The sequence below is a fragment of the Coffea eugenioides genome, chromosome 8 (genome assembly GCF_003713205.1).
Source record: "Coffea eugenioides isolate CCC68of chromosome 8, Ceug_1.0, whole genome shotgun sequence".
Lineage (NCBI taxonomy): Eukaryota > Viridiplantae > Streptophyta > Magnoliopsida > Gentianales > Rubiaceae > Coffea > Coffea eugenioides.
This window is the reverse complement of record NC_040042.1, coordinates 42,827,312-42,844,563: the sequence shown is the minus strand read 5'-3', so window position 1 is coordinate 42,844,563 and position 17,252 is coordinate 42,827,312. Positions and strand designations below refer to the sequence as shown.

Below are 17,252 nucleotides of genomic sequence, written 5' to 3'. Positions count from 1 at the left end.
AGAAAAAAAAATTATTTTACTCTATAATTTTGTTACCAAATATGAGTTTGACAGTTGCTTTTGTTTACTCAATTTCTCTAATGAGGGCACTTGGGAAAGGGAATAGTTTGTAATGAAGGAAAGTTTTCCAGCTGTGGATTTCTAGTTATTTGTTTTCTTTCTTTGACTCAAGGTATAAAGGGAGAAGGGGATAGTTTTCTAGGCCATAGAATTTTGATTATTTGTTTCTTTCTTTTCATTCTAGGTATAAATGGAAAATTATCAGTCATGTCCATCTCTTGTTTTAGATTACATCCTTTACTTTATTTTTAATTCTTTGCCAGATTTATTATGTATTCATTACATTGATTGTAGTGGCAATAGTTGTTCCCAAAAATCTAAAATATTTCTGGAAACCTGAAATTGAAATTCATTAATTTCTTAATTACTCTTATTCTAGTTGCATGAAATCCTATCAGTTTTTTGACGCTTTCAAGTAAAATGTTTAATCATTATACCTGGTCCCTCTTTCCTCTCCACACAAATATATCCTAAAACAACAAAACTCCTATTCTACGGTTGATTTAAAGAAATATAATAAAACAAGGAACCAAAAACAAAAGGAAATACAATCTCATTAGGAATGAAAGAAATATAATTAAAAAAGAAAGGAAACAAAAGATAAAAGGAAATACAATCTCATTCGAATTTCATTTGTATTGCTTTAGATTAGACATAAAATAAAAATATTAGTAATTACAACGACATAAGTTGTATAACATATATACGGGAGAACCAACCTTTATATTATTTGAACACCTAATTGGTTAACGGGTACTCATTAAGAGGAGTCTCAAGTGTTAATTTTTGAAAAAAGTGTAGTTAATTTAGAAAAATATCACAATTGTATATTTACATGGTAACTTACATGTGATTTAGATGTGCCATTGAATTCCACGCAGATGACCTACAGAAATTATAAATTTCAATTTAGTATTGTCATATAGGTCTAGTGTTTAGCTTTTTAAACACCAAAGATTCCGTATTGAATTAGGTGCCACGAATAATCTTCTGTAGTACTGTTCATTGTTTCTCGACTTCCTAGTGAATTTATTTTGAGTATGTTAATATATTAGTTATTGTGTTGCAAATTTTGAACTTAAATTTTCAGACTTTATCTACTATTTTCAATTGCAACCCCCCTCCGAGTCTCAAATTCTAGTTTCGTCCCTGCTCGCAGTATTGACCATTTACCTTGAGTTTCGTCGTCATTCTTATCATTTTTCAACAATTGAAATTACTGAAAATCACAAAACAAAGTTAGATTAACACTCAGAGGTAATCGAAATCCTGGTGCAAGCACAATTTAAATTACTGGTCGTCATTCTTATCATGAACAAGTCCATTCTTATCCGAATTTTAAGTCTTGCTAAGATGAGAGATTAAAGAAAACCAAAAAAATTGCTTCCCGTAAAAACTAAACATGCACGGATTCCGACATGCATGTTTTTGCGAGTAAGATTAGCTGGAGACCTTTACTTAAGAATTACAAGCAGTTCATGTTAACGGACTGGTGCTATCGCTCGACAGGATACCATAATTGCCTGTATCATTTCTGTGACTATCATTTCTGTGACATCTTGACGGCCTCTTTTTTTTCGTTTGTTGAAAAAAAAAAAGACGGCCTCCTTTTCTTTTCCTTCAAAGGGATGACGATTGTAATTGATACCCCACCATCCCTGAAAAATATGATAGGTAAATATAGTATAAATATGCACAAGTTGTGCTTCACTGATAGAAGTGTCAAGAATAATGACTGAAATAAAGAAGAAGAAGATGAAGAAGAAGAAGAAAGAAAGAAAGTATAGGCTAGACCTTCCCAATCTCATAAGAAAGAGGAAAGAAAAGCAGGCCGTTTATAAGGATCTTTTGCGTGTTGTAAATATGTTCATAAAGGTCATCTGGTAGTATTACAAATGATTTCGTATAGAGAAGCACATACAAGCATTTTGCAGGCTAACAATCAGGACCATGATCAGAACCAAAGCCGATATCTGCTACAGATAAAGATTTAATTGGTTTACACAATTTAACAAACCAGATGAGCTAAATTCAATATCGAAGTCTTGGCTCATACTGTGTGTTTGTGGTGCCAAGTAATTCTTCAAAGAAGCTCCTGATGGAAGAAGGAATGCTATAAGATGATGAACCTGCAGTTATGACTTCTGCTGATGCCTCATCCTGCGGTCTCTGTAAGGTTTGCATTTCGCTCTTTTCACTGGAGTCTGCAGAGCGTCCAAGTTCAATCTCGGCAGTGTCCTCCTTGGATGTATCATCTTCCAAGTATGGGACGACATACTTCTTCATATCAGGTTTGGAAATCCCAAGGTGATTCCCTGATACTGTGACATATTTTACCCTCCCAGCATCATCCAGAGTTTTTAACCCAATCCAGTCCTCGATATAAAGCTGGGTCTGCAAGAATGATGCAATACAAGCTTTGCATTTTAATATACTTAATTATAATTTACATGCAAGAATTAAGAAGCACGAAGATACAAGGACAGCTTATGCTTTTATCCTCACTTTCGCAAAACTGCATGCACAAGTTGGGACTGCTTCAGTTTTGCAGTTTTGCAGGAAGAATTCAGAACATTTTTTCGATCAAATTAGAGTGAGAGACACACGGCCACACACACACACACACACAGAGGGAGCCTGTGTCTGGAGAATGGTTCAGAAAGGCTCAGAGATAGACAGCTAGGATAGAGGAGAAGACGAGAGATTGTTTGCCAGTGGCAGTATCAACATGATTCTCTCCTCTTTGAGCTTAAAGAGGCAAGAGAGGGATGGTCATTGTAGCCATGCAGGAATGGGATAAGCAGTTTATTCTTGTGGTAAGGTCAAGAAGCTAGCAAAATGATAAGAGGTATGGACCAATAACAGCAGTTATACAGGTAGTCTGGAAGCTAGCCCATTTCTAGCTTAGCTGCTTTTTCCATTTTGCTTCTTGTTATCCCTTAGCTTATCATCATTCGAGTTAGAGTTTCAAGGGCTTGACATTAGTAAATGGTGTTTTCTTACATGACAGCAACACTGTCATTAATTTTAGCCCACAATAAGACCGATAGAAGATAATCCAAAGAAATTTCTTGAGCCTTAGGCTCAATACTGTATTTTGTTTTATTTTGTAATAAAATATATTGTTATTGTTATTTCATTGTTATTCTTATTTTTGCATTAAAAAGATGAGATGAAAATCTATCTTTACCCCAGAATTTTTTCCCCCAATTATAAATGTATAATTGTATAAAGTATGCGTTAGGGTCTATTAGAACAGGAGAAATACCTGCTGCGGGGCCAAGACTGGGTTGAAGGCCCCATCTGGATAATATCCAAACCAGGAAGTTTCCTTTGGTACCAAAACTGTATCATGCTCAAACTGTCACAGGCAAATACTACAAGTGTCACATGGAAAAACCCACTATCCTTCTACATAAAGTCAATGAAAGTAATTAAAAGGGCAAATGGAACAACAGAAATTACAGCATACCATGATGAGGACAAGATTTTGTAAACTACTGAACCTTGCCTTGTAAGTGGAATTTCTCTCACCAGGGATTTCATTGTTAAGCTTTGGCAGAAACCTACATTTTTCCAAATAACCAGCAATATTCTGTTTTTTTTTCCCCAATAAAAAGAAATGATATATCAGCTACAGATATTCCAATTATATGAAGCTTATACCACCAAAAACATTTTCAATGTAGACAAGAAATGACAGTGTTCTTGTGTGAGTGCAATTTAACCCATCAGTTATGGCTTTATAATTCTTTTGATACATTATTTCCTGCCTGTCATCACAATTCAAAGCGATAAGCCAATTGGAAAGAAATGATTGATCAATCCCTGATATTGGCAAATGTCCAAGAAGATAATGACAGACAATACTTTTACATCACTCAGCTGCATGCATGTACATATTACTCACGTTTGGTAACTTCAGATAGCCACTAGGAGCCAAGTGTTCCTGCAAATCATTATCAATAAGCGGAAGAAGAGAATTACAGAAATCAATTACAATGTTACCAGAGACCAAAAAGTGTGTGTGTGTGTGTGAGAGAGAGACAGAGAGAGAGAGAGAGACAGAGAGAGATGCATGCCTGTATATAGTCAGAGTAGATTCCTGTTTTGATTAGGGAGTCAGCTATAATGCACATGATGCCAGACTGCAAAAGAACAACCAGTCAACTTATTGTCATGGGATTAAGTAAAAACAATAAAGTAATGGAAAATTCACGAAAATGCACATGAATCAGGTGAAGAATGAAGCAGAACATAACGCACGGACACATATAACCTTAGTCCAAAATGCTTGCTGTGTCTATTAACCTAGTACTGGAGTTTTATTGTGGATTATCTCTGGCATTTGCAAAGAAAGTACAAGGTATTAGTACAGATTCGGCACTATATGAGGCAAATTTCTTCCCTTAGAAAGGATTAGAACAATAGGAATGAGTAACTATCCGTGCAAAAAACTTAGCAAACTGAGGGATTACTATCAAAAACTTATCAAAGAAAGAGATCAATTACAAAACTTATCAGACAAGTGATATCATGGTTGAAGACTGTGATACAGCCAGAGGTTAAAAAACACTCCAGGCGAAACATACAGGATTCACCTTAAATTTGAATTTTCAACTTAGATGGATGTCTAATTAGAAAAAATAAATGAATTCAAATGGTGAGCAAGGGGGCAATGAATTTGGGTAAAGCGAAACTCTGGAAAGAAAGGTGATTTTCCAGGTTATGGAGTTAAATATGAAAGTGGATCAACATTCTTTTGCATCTTTGGTAGGGGCATCCACTCGAAGCCCCAAATCCAAGGAATACGAGATGAATCTTTTTGAGTACGGTTTGCCAAGGCATTAGATTCTCTAGGAATACTTTGGGGGTTTACACAGGCACCTTAGCATGAATGCAACAACTTGTATGTTAAAAGATTGCATTGCCAATATAATAACTACACCATGACTGGATTCTTCAATGCTTGAACGGATTCTCTCAATTCGTGAATATGTTTAAACAACAACAGTGTCTTATCAGTGAATGATAGTCTAACACTATCACTCTGTATAGGCCTCTATTACCAAAATCAGATAATAGAAAATAGCATCCATCTCTTCCACTGAAGTGATAATTTTCTTGCAATAGATGCAGCAAGCAAGCAATGAGGTACAACACATGCATATCCAAAAATGAAGGTAGATGTGTCTCCAAGTATTCCTCGATCAGCTCGTCTAGGAAGAGGAGCTCCTCTAATTCAATGAAGAAGCATGGTTGGATTCTGCTTGTTAGTGGGGATCTAAGACTAAGTAAGATAAGCAATCAATATAGAAAAAGCAAGACTTCATAGTTAAAATTGAAGGCTTCGATCAATAAAGAGTAGTGTACAATTTATAATATGCTTTTGACAACTATCAATCTCTGTGTTCAGTATGCTGAATGGCATCACATCGAGAGCTAATTATAACAAGTAGCAATCAGATATATATTCACTACAACAATCTGCTATAATCCAAATTACATTTGCCACAACGATGCAGCACAAAATAGAATCACATTTGCAAAAAATGAAACTGAAGCCTATTGGATCAGCAATGAGCAAGCTATGGGGTCACTTACACCACAAAGAGGGACTGAAGCTATGCCGGCATGAGGCCCTCCCAACGAGACAATGTTCTTGACCTATTACATTAGTCAAAAAATTAATGATAACACAAACTTAATTAGTGCATGAAAATACAGCATACAAACTTATACTGTAGCAGTATTTAGAGAGGATAAGTAGCAGAAACATAATTAGCAATGACTAGCCCCTAAACTAATTTCCACACGATAAAGCACATAACACCTGATATGAAAATTTTCATGCCTTTTACAAGTACAAGAATAGTCATGGGGCACTGATCTGGCATGCATTGACTTATTCAGTCAGATTTGGTAATCTTCAAAATTTGAATAATAACTCTATGAATCAAAGTTACCATCGATGAAGAGGAGAAGATCTAGAGATATTTATTCCCAAGATCAAATTCCATAGGAGTACAAGAACGATGATTCTGCAAATAATTAAGCACTCATGTAGATCTACAACATTCAACCTTACTTTTCTGAAATATGCTAATTAAACACGTGTATTTGGAAGAAATGAAACAGTAAGGGGAAATGAAAGACCAAATTTGCCGGCATAGTGTTCTTACAGGTGGTCCACCATCACAGTATTCTACCACAGCTCGGCCTATTAAGTTCCCCTGTAGAATAAAAGTACAAAAATATAAATAAAAACTTCAAACCGCAAAACCAGTAATGAAGGTAGAAAAATGAATGATAACTTCTTGAAATAGGCAGTAAGTCACAGAGGGGAGTGATTGAACACAAGCTAAAACAATCAACAAAATATAAATCTTTCCTTATATTTATTAATAGCACAAAGTGATAGCCCCCACATATATTGTGCACCTGCTTTTCCCGGAAAATCACGAATAAACCTATTTGGCACTAAAATGAGCCTAAAAACCAATTGCCAATTGCTACAAAAACTTGTCTTGATTTCGGGTTTTCCTACAACATCCTTCACCAGGATTGCGAACCTACTTCTGCTATTACAAATAATGATGTATACATGGCAGGAACTTTTGAGAAACCCACTGTATTTTTGGCATTGGTTTAAATTTCATATGAACTTTGCATAGCATTGACTTTAGCAAATCGTCCAATAGAATAGTATCCTGCTACAATTTAGGCTGGTGCAATGACATCAAAATCTGTATGACATACTCAAACGAAGGGTGAATCTTGCTACTGAAATATAATTCATGAAAGCAATTTAATATGATTGCTACATATGCAACAAAAATAATTCCAATACTGTTTGAACCAAAATCATCTATCCATGAAAAGTAGGACATAATTCCTTAAAAAAAATAGACCATGACTCACAAGGTTTCTTATGCAAAGAGTAAAACAAAGCATTTGTAAATTGTCTGCCACATAAAAATTTCATTGTTTACTTTAAAAAGGTGCCTTATTCTAATTATACCTGGGATAGACCAACGATATTGTAACCATTTTGGAGGTCTTTCATTTGCTTCACCTATAAATAAGCGTTGAAGCATACAGGTTGATATCAGATAATCAATTCACCAATCAAACCAAACAACCCGGAAAGTATTACCTTATCACAAACTACTTCAGTCTGCACAAAGAAAAGGCAAAGTTTAGGATGGCATTACATCGAGTATTTTAAGCATTAGAAGTGACTGTTTAGTATCAACGCCCCATCAATTACCTGTTCTTCTAAGGGCATAAACCAGGAGTCCCAAGCCCCATCTCCAATTTCTCTACAAATTAAAAACACAATGCAGAACTATCATCTTGCTAAAGGAAATTGCTCAAGCTCAACATAACTGGAAAATTCAAAAGGGGAATGGCGAAAAACATATTAGCAGCATTGCCTAACAGGAACTATTTGAACAAGTTTTAAGCTACGCGGAGACAACATTGTTTGCCAATAAAAAGCAAATAGAACACCTAAGATCACACAAATTTTCTTGATGCATTTTTAATACATTACATATCTAGGTAAGATTTTTTCACCATCTGCCAGAGAGTTCTACCAGTCAAATTATCATCACTATTAGGCTGCTTAGACTTGGTCCTTCCCATTGCCTAATACTTCTCCATTGCTTTTCCTCTTTTGTAATTACCTCATGATCTTGATCGTGCATGCAGTCTGACTTATGTCATCACATCGCCAATATATGTATCATCTTTTAAGCTACAAATTGCATTGACTTCAGAACTAAGTACTGAAAAGATTCCAATCACCAAAAGCCTAATAAATTTCACGATAGATAACCAAGTAAAACCCTGAACATAAACTAAGTAATCCCTAAGTAAATACATCTTTATTAATTTCAATGAAATAAAAGCTGGACGAAATTTGTTAGCGAAATATTAACTTGACATACATGCAATATCCAGTAGAATTGGACCACTCCGTCAGCTCCTCTGTGAAGTGTTTCATTCCTCTGTTTGAGCACTGATCTCCAATTCCTATCATCACAAGCATTATTCATAAGCTTACAAAATTTTCAAACCCAAGAAAAATCAAAATTTTACACAACGAAGAAGGGGAGGAAAATAATAAAAAAAATAATAATAAGAACTGCAGAAGCATGTAGTTAGTACCATGAAGTACTACAAATGGAAGAGAAGAAGACAGTCGGATCAAATATACGGCAATAGTTATGGAGATGTACAAGACAACTGAAGCTAAATACCGGGCCATAAAATTTTCCAACAGCAAACCGAAAAATATCTTCTTTTTCGATAAAGATATGATTTTTACTCTTTTTTTGGGGTTCCAAAAACTTTTGGAGAAATCCTGGAAAAGGATTAGGTGGGGTTTTGGCAGAGGCTGGCGGAGATGAAGTGGGACAAGGATACCGGAGAGCTTGGGTAAGTCACCGGAGTGTTGTGAGTGTGGGGGATGTTTGGAAGTCTGGAAGATGAACAACAGCAATTATTGCTTTCTTCTACAACTAATTTTGAAGGATGATTTTGTCAGCAGCTAGCTAGCCAAATACGACACTAGAATGCAAGAAAATCTAGGTAGAGTATTAATAGTCTTCGTGTGATTGGTCGTTGTCCCCTCACTTTTTTCTTCACTCTTCCCATGGTTTTTTTATTGCTTTTTTATTTGGAAAAGAAAAAAGAAAATGAAAGGTGAAGTGTGTTGCAAGACTTTTTTTTCTTTTTATTTTGTATCAAGGAAGATGTGGAATTTAATAAGCGGACAGAAGGAAAAAGGGAAGGGGAGAAACGTATTGAGAGACTCATAATTCATCAAGGCAGTGTTATTATGATTATAATTCCAAATCTAGACACGTCATTTCAAAGGAAAAAAAAAGAAAATGTTTAAGCATGCATATTATTATGAACCGTAAATAAATGAGTTCAAATAAAATATTATATATTTTTTCACCAATTAATAAAAAATATATTTTTTTAACCAATTACTCATGGTATGATTTGTTGGTATTAATGATTATTTAATTTTTTTAAAGTATTACTATGATATGTTCTGTGATTTGATGTATGTGAAATATAAAAGTGATTAAAAATATTAAAAGTATGATTAAAAACGTCTTTACGATGTAATCATTTTTTAAAAAATTGATCAATCTGAAAAATTTTTAGACTTTTGATCCATGAAATAACTCAATAACTGTTTGAGATATTCTTTCATAATTTAAAACGTCAAAGGTTTGAATTTTGTCAAATAATAAAATAATAAAGCTTAATGCGCTGATCTATTTTATCATCCATAGTTTTTTTTTTCATTTCATTTTTCAAAATCATTTTGATATGATATCCATGGTTGGTTCTTTGAAGATCCTACTAGTACGTTTTTCTTCACCAACAAGAAGTGTGTCCTTGCAAGAATAATTATTCTTGTAATACATGCCAATCGTATCTATTAAAAAGTAAAAACTCCAATATTTAAGTACATATTCAAATTATCAAAAAAAAAGAGTACATATTCAAAAAAAATAAAAATAAAAACAAAAAATGGGCACTACAATGATTTGGCTAAAGGTCTCCCAGCTGGACAAAGCGCCAAAACTGTTGGATAAAGCTCCAAGCTTTTGCTAATGACCTCAGGACATATTGGATCCAATTGGGAAATTGCGTCCCCAAATTCATATTCCTTATCCTCAATAATCTTCCCATTTTGGGTTTCTTGGAAGTCACTTGGTCTAAAGTCCTATCCTTTACTTCTTCTGTTCCTCGCCTTTATGAAATTAACTCTATTGATCTACTACCCCTTTACAGTTCATAGTCTCCCACGCAACAAAAATTTGTTTCTTCTGAGGTGTCAACTGTCTACAACTGCACACAAGAGAACTGAAGAAGCAGCAGATAATCATAGACGAACCAGAGGCAATTCCAGGTTTGTCTTCAATTTTTCTTTTTCCTTTTTTCTTTTAAACTCTGTTCACTCTCATCAGCTCAAATTGTTAGATTAAGCTGTTGTATGTACACCCTTTTGAAGAAAGTTTATCTTTTACGTAATGTAGCCTTTTTTCTTGATCAAATGTAGCAGTATAATGCAGTTTATTGTTGCACGGGAGTTTCAAAACAAGAAAAAAGAACAACAAAGAAATTATCTTTTAACATAGTACAGTCTTTAAAGATTTTCGTTAGAAATAACATTAACTCTAAGATTTGATTGTTAAAGGTGTGAATTTTATTTGGCAGAAGTTAATTCTAGTTGTCAAGTCAAATCTTGTATCATATGGGCCTGTATTTGACAATGCTGTTATATTTAAAATCTGGGGTGGGAGATAAAAATTTGGTTTAAAATTGTATGTAACTTGTGAACATCGAATAAAACACTTGAGCACGTTTGTCTTTTGACTGTGTGAAAGTAATTGGAGGGAGATTGGCTTGGATTAGCTTGTTGGATAAGAAAATAAGGAAGAAAGTCATTACTCATCTCAGTCTTTGTTTAATCTTGGTTCAGTGGAATTGTTAAAACTGTTGGCAGTAGTGGACCAAGTATGACCAGACCATCACACCTTTTTTATTTGTGAATGACAAGAATTTGGAAAAAAAAAATAATCAACAACATAAAACATTTGTTTAAAAGTACCATGAGATATTCACGGACTGATGCAAAGTCGGTACCCGTGAAAATTTAGAAAGCATAGCACAGAAAAAGAAAAAAAAATGCTTCCTGTCATCAAAGAGCTTCACAAAGGCAAAAGTTCATTGAGTGTCAAATCTGACATCAGAAAATTGAAATTTAAGTGCTGAAATATGTCATATGAATCTCTCTGGATTAAACGAAGTGCTTATTAGATTGTTGGATTATGGACTTTTAGTTGTAAATGGTGGCAAATTGATCTGTAGGATCAACCTCCGGAAGTTTTGCTGCATACTAGGTTGCTTGTTTAATAAAGGTCCAAAGGGCTACTTCGTGGTCCCTGAAAGCAATATAAGAAAAAACTAGTAAAGATTGCCTGACATATCAATTTTGGAATAGCATCTTCTGTTTCCCTGAATGGAAATGCTTTAGCACATGCCAACCATATGTGCAGGATGTATTAACTAATTGCTGTGGCGAGGCTATGTATGATTAAAGCACTACACATTCAATGTTATGGGATTCGAGGATTTTGTGTTAACCAAGTAGTTGTTTGATACAATAGTCTTGTTTTTTTGTGGCGCTTATCTGTATCTCTTGCATTACTTGCCATAGAAGCTGAAGTCACTTTTTTTGAATATGATGACAATTATATCTGGAATGAATGAGTTAGTGGGAACCTATTCTTTGAATTTCTTTTCTCACTAACTTTAGCCTTTACTATTTAAACCTTTCTTTGTTTCAGCAGTTGCTATCACAACTGTACATCCTTCTCTCAACCATTAACTTTTCCTTAGAAAGAGAAAGAACAGGTATAGAAAGAAGAAATATTTTTATTTTCCAGACAGATATAGATTCAGCATTCATTTAAAGCAAACATAGATATTCTTTTTTTATGTTAAATTGACACAATATGTTGAGTCATAAGTTTGAGCAGAGCTAAAGAACCTATATGAGAAAATTCCAACTTTTTATGGAGGGATAAATCAACATTCTTCCCATTGTTAATCACAATTGTTCCTGTTTGAGACTATATATATATGCACACAAACAATAGTAGGTATCAAGTATCAGGTTTTGAGGGTATTAGTAATCCTTCATCAATACGAAATCCTAACCGACTACCCATCGGTTGTTTAATCAGATTAACCATTGGGTCAAGTCCCCACATCACTTGAGCAAGAAAAAGTAACATGTGCACAAAAAAAAGAATAAAAAATTTGTATTATATTTTTGTTTGTGTGCACATCCGTACTAGTAATGTGCACATACCTGATTTTAATGCACACATAAATGTTAGCATGTGTACAACTATTTGTTGGACAAATTACAGTCCCAAATGGTTAGGCTACTGATTCCAGATTGATTATACTTTTGTATTCCTGAGCAGATTGCAGGTTCATGCTAGAATTGGTTGTGTTCCTAATAGTGATACAATTGCTTTCCTTCTTGCTGGAATGTGTAATGATTTATACCATAATACAGGACTTTTGGAACAGATATGGACCAGAATAGTGTGGAATTGAAGGTTACAGATATTCTTGAACTTTTAAAGACAAGAAAAGTTGTTCTTTCGGGGAAATCAGGGACTGGGAAAACATGGATGGCAAGAAAAGTTGGTCTCCTTGCTGTAAAAAACCAAGATGTTCACTCTACCCCTTGGATTTCTTTGAGTGTTGAGCATGACTAGATGGCTCTTTATGAGCATATTGCTAATCAGCTATCTGTTTTTTCCACTCATATAGAGCTGGAAGATGAGGATATTAACAAGGTAGAGGATATTGTTGGTAAAAAGGAAACCTTGGATGAGTTGAAGGAAAAGGTACGTATGAGACTTTCAGCTGATGGTGCTCCTCAAAAGACTCTTGTAATTTTGGATGACGAAGGAAGCAAAATGAAAGAAGGGGATGGAGACTTAAACAAGGTCCTTCAGTTTATCCAGCAGCACTTGAAAACCATTGCTAATGGAGATGGAGAGCAGAAACTTAAGGTGCTGATAACTTCTACTAACAAAGATGTCAGGCACCAATCTGAGGGAGATAAGAAAGTGTTTGAGATGATGCCTCTGACTCCAGAAATGTCTATTTCTTGGTTAAAGAAAGGAGCTGCGGCAAAAGTATTTGAAATTTCTGGTGCAGAAACTTTGGTTAAAAAATTCATGAATAAAACAGGTTTTACACCTCGTAAAGTAGCCTTGCTGGCAAAACTATTAAGTTACCATCAACAAGATTCCCAAGTGCAGGATCTGGAACATGCTTTGGAAGAAGCATCTGGTGGTGATAATTACATTTACACCCAGTTGCTCTCAAGTGGATATGAAAAGGTGCCAGATGGTGTTTTAGTTGACTTTTCTTGGCAGGGCAGCCATTTTTTTGGGGACCGTGGATCGGTTCACTATGGTGAGTTGATAGCATACTGGATACTGGAAGGATATCTTGGTGTTGTTGATAGTCTTGAGGAGGCTTATAAGGAGGGACACCGTGTTATGATGCAGCTTATGGACTGTCAAATGCTGAAAAAAGTGAACGATAACATCCTCCGCATGGTGAGAGGAACACTAAATGTTAATGCTTATCATCGTCAAGGATATGGCGGAACAGCTAATATGGGGTTGGCTAATGTGCTTGTGGATAATAATGATTGGCATGGTATTGGAAATGTCACAGAGATAGACAGTATGATCAGAACACTTGGCAGTCATAGAAAGGTGCAGCAATTAATAACACTTTTACTAGATGGGACCTGTCTCAGCAGGGAAGACCCGAATAACCTCTTAGATTCCAATAGGGATCTGCAAATTCTAGGTCTTTTTAGTCTCAGAATAGTATCATTGCCTCAATCCTTTTCCTACTTGAAAAAACTGAATGTCCTTATGCTCAGGGACTGTGAGTTCTTAGAAGAGATTGATGACATTAGAGAATTATTGACATTAACTGTACTTGAAGTATCTGGTTCTTGCTTGATAAAAAGTATACCGGAAAACTTTTTTCAACAACTGACCCGACTTTGTAGCCTCCACTTCTCTGATCTTCAGATTGAAGTCTTGCCTAAATCTTTTTATGACCTTACAAAACTCCGTTGGTTCATTCTGAAAGGATGTTCTCATTTAACAAAGTTGCAGAGTTTGAGAAAGTGTGAAGAACTTATGGTGGTTGATCTTTCAGGTGCTGCCCTCTTGCCAGTTTTTCCTGAAAAGAACTTGAGACATTTGCCGAAGCTTAAAACATTAAACCTTTCAAAAACCAATATCAAATATTTACCTATTTTTCATGAGACTGGGGAGCTTACTCATCTCTCAGTGAGTGGTTGTCGCAACTTGAAGAGACTTCCCAGCATTCAGTCTCTAACCAATCTGCAAGTTCTTGATCTTTCATGGTCAGCCATAAAGGAGTTCCAAGACAAGTCACTACACAATAATAGCAATCTCAAGGTTCTTGACTTATCTGGTATTGGCATTCCTTCAGATTTGTTACCTTCTAATATCAGTAAACCTTGTGAGTTTTATTTGAGAAGCTGTTCGAAGATAGAATATATAAACATTGCTGAATCTCCCAAAGATCTAGAGGTGCTTGACATTTCGGGTGCCTCTAATCTTGTCAAAATTGAAGAAAAGTTCTTTGAATCTTTAGTAAATGTTCGAGTTCTCAACTTGTTGGAGACAAAAGTCAAAGATCTGCCATCCCTTGCTGCTCTCCAGAACCTTCGTCGGCTGTTACTTTCTGGTTGTTTGCATCTAGAGAAGCTGCCAAGCTTGACTTCAAGCAAACTGGAAGAAATTGATCTATCTGACTGCAAGGCTTTGACCATGATAGAAGATGAATCTTTTAAGCATCTACCTCGCCTTAGGCGGCTTGTCCTCTCCAAATCTAAGATTACACGGCTTCCAGATCTCAACTCCTTATTAAACCTTGAGGAGTTAAATTTGAGTGGTGTTAAATCATTCAAGAAAGTTGATTTCATTGAGCATATGAGTAAACTTCAGGATCTCAACCTATCTGAGACCTTGCTTGAACAGCTACCCACCTTATCAAGTCTCAAAAGCCTTAAACATCTGTCTTTAAGGGGCTGTGGACATCTGGAGTCTATTCCACCCTTAGAAGCACTTCACAGGCTTGAGACTCTTGATCTTTCTCAAACAGCAGTAAGGCATCTGCCATCCTTGGGAAATTTGAGCAACCTTCATATTCTCTTGCTTAGAAACTGTTCAAACTTGGAAGACTTTAAAAAGAACAAGATGCTTGACATGTCTGGAGTGGAAAATCTTCCTTGTGGAATCTCAAGATTGACTCAGCTGGAACATATTGCTTTACCTAGTACAAAGAAAAATAATGAGGCAGCTGAAAGCAACAAGGTGATTAGCTGGCAGCAAAATCCGGGTGAATCACATTGGTTCTTATCCATTGTGGATGGAATTGAACCAAATATTGGCAGATCTTTAATGTTTTGTGATGGTTCACTATTTCTTGAATTTCTGCAGAGCAATCCTTCTCTATTGGACGCAAACTCAAATCATTTCCATCTCTCTATTCATCCTATTGAGGTGCACGATGGAGCAGGAGACTTGCTCTTCAAAAAAGATGAATTGATTTTCAGAGATGTCTATCTGTTATCTAGGCATTACTCTAGATCACAAGGGCGATTAATGGAGATTCATCACCTCAACACTTTTCCCAAGGGTGCCGAGGCTGTTCTTGGTAATGCTGAGTATGTATTCTTGTTTGATAATTTGTTTTTGAAATCATTATCTGATCTGGGTGCTAGAAACATCAAGATGATGAAAGGCTGTTGGATTGAGGGATGTCAAAATATGGGGTCTGTAATCGGGATGGATGACTCAGTGGAGAGTTCTGAACTGGGGAATGCACTTGAAATTTTATGGATTTCAAATGCTTTCAGTTTAAGGAGAGTATACAGCATGGTTCAAAGTAGCGGTCGCGGCCTAGACCGTTCCACATCGGTCTTTGCATATTGGTCACGGTCTCAGCAAGACGCGATTTTTGAAATATTTAATATTCTAAAAATTGTAAAAAAATGATAAACAAAATAATTAAAAAATTAGTAAAAATAATAAAAATTCGAGTTGACTCGGGATGACTCGGAGTGATTCGGTGTGACTCGGCCGTTTCAACCCTTCACGGTGACATCTTGGTGAGTTGAGTATCTCGGTATCGTTTCGTCACGGTATCGTATCGGCGAAGGCCGAGACGGTGACGACTCGGCCGAGTCTTCGAACCATGGTATACAGTGAGAACCTGCAGAATCTGAAGTGCTTGTATCTAGATTGTTGCCTAAAGCTCTCAAGGGTTTTCTCTTCATCCCACTTGCTGCAAAAGCTTGAAATTCTTCATGTCAAATTTTGTGAGAATCTGGAGGCTCTGTTTAAAGATGATGTAGAAGAGCAAAAACTGCCTAGTTTGCGAACATTGCGTTTATGGGAACTACCAGCACTGAAATGCATTGGGTGCATAATGCCGTCTCTACAGCTTTTAGAAGTAGGCGAGTGTCCCATGCTTAGACATGTATTAACTTCAGGTCTTGTGCCAGAAAAACTCGAGGTCCTTAAAGTCAAAAATTGTCATGCATTGGACAAAATTCTTGAAGGAGTCGCATCAGACTACAACAAATTGCCTCAGTTAGGTGAAGTTCACCTACAGGGATTACCAAAGCTTACAAGCATCGGGATTGAAGCACCCTTGTTGAGATCTTTAGAAGTTCGGGATTGTTCCTTGCTTATACATGTTATTTCTTCAACCCATAAGCCAGAAAACCTGGAGGTCCTCAAAGTCAGATTCTGTGACAACTTGGAAACTTTGTTTGCAGGCACATCTGAGGATTGCGGATTGCCAAGCTTAGATACAGTTCAGCTGTGGGGTTTACCCAAGCTGGTTAGCATTGGCACTACATTGCCACCTCTGCGGAAGTCCATTATCAGGGACTGCCCCAAACTAACTATTCCTATGTCATGATTGACCAGATCTTTGAATGCACTTCAGGATCTATATGCCATGATTTCCTTGAAGAGATGTTGATGCACTGTCTAGGAAGTGCTAAAGGATATGTCAACTGGACTGGGAACGGTTGAGGGATGTATTCTTAGCATGTACAAATTATTCGGTCTGAATTTCACTGTTAATAGCTTAGAATGAGACAAATTTCCATTGTACATTTTTGGGATAATATTATCTGGCCTACATCTTGAAAGACATTGTCATTTTTCATGCAAGTGGATTGATTTTGTAGCTATCCTTCTCATTACTTGGTTTGATGATAAATACCTTACCAGACCATTTCCCTAGCAGGTTACAGATATGACATGGTTTATCTTGAAGGTTATCAGTTAAAAGTGGATAGAATATTTACCTTACCAGGAAGAGTAAATAATCTCTTGATTAAAAGCACCAAGCCCCTTAACATTTGCTGTGATTTGCACTTTCCGCAAAGTATATATTCGTTGCTGAATGTTTTTCCTATTCCGTGTGCATGCTGGACATATGGAAGAGAACCTCAATAGATAGAATCCATTTCCTCCTTTTAGTTGTTCTCATTCCCCTTCTGATCT

At 36.0% G+C, this 17,252-nt stretch overlaps 2 protein-coding genes across 2 annotated transcripts; one reads left to right on the top strand and one right to left on the bottom strand.

Annotated features, from left to right (window-relative positions):
* Positions 1-1,833: 1,833 nt before the first annotated feature.
* Positions 1,834-8,621, bottom strand: LOC113779881 (palmitoyl-protein thioesterase 1-like). The gene is made up of 12 exons (XM_027325646.1): positions 8,233-8,621; positions 8,013-8,097; positions 7,331-7,382; positions 7,217-7,237; positions 7,082-7,135; positions 6,243-6,293; positions 5,665-5,727; positions 4,143-4,208; positions 3,971-4,009; positions 3,533-3,655; positions 3,329-3,421; positions 1,834-2,454 (listed from the first exon to the last, which is right to left on the bottom strand). Exons 1-12 carry the CDS (start codon positions 8,330-8,332, stop codon positions 2,092-2,094), a joined length of 1,110 nt encoding a protein of 369 aa, XP_027181447.1. The 5' UTR covers positions 8,333-8,621; the 3' UTR covers positions 1,834-2,091.
* Positions 8,622-9,887: 1,266 nt separating this feature from the next.
* On the top strand, positions 9,888-16,936 carry LOC113779041 (putative disease resistance protein At4g19050). The gene is made up of 3 exons (XM_027324447.1): positions 9,888-9,997; positions 12,179-15,599; positions 15,931-16,936. Exons 2-3 carry the CDS (start codon positions 12,384-12,386, stop codon positions 16,657-16,659), a joined length of 3,945 nt encoding a protein of 1,314 aa, XP_027180248.1. The 5' UTR covers positions 9,888-9,997; positions 12,179-12,383; the 3' UTR covers positions 16,660-16,936.
* The last annotated feature ends 316 nt before the right edge of the window (positions 16,937-17,252 follow it).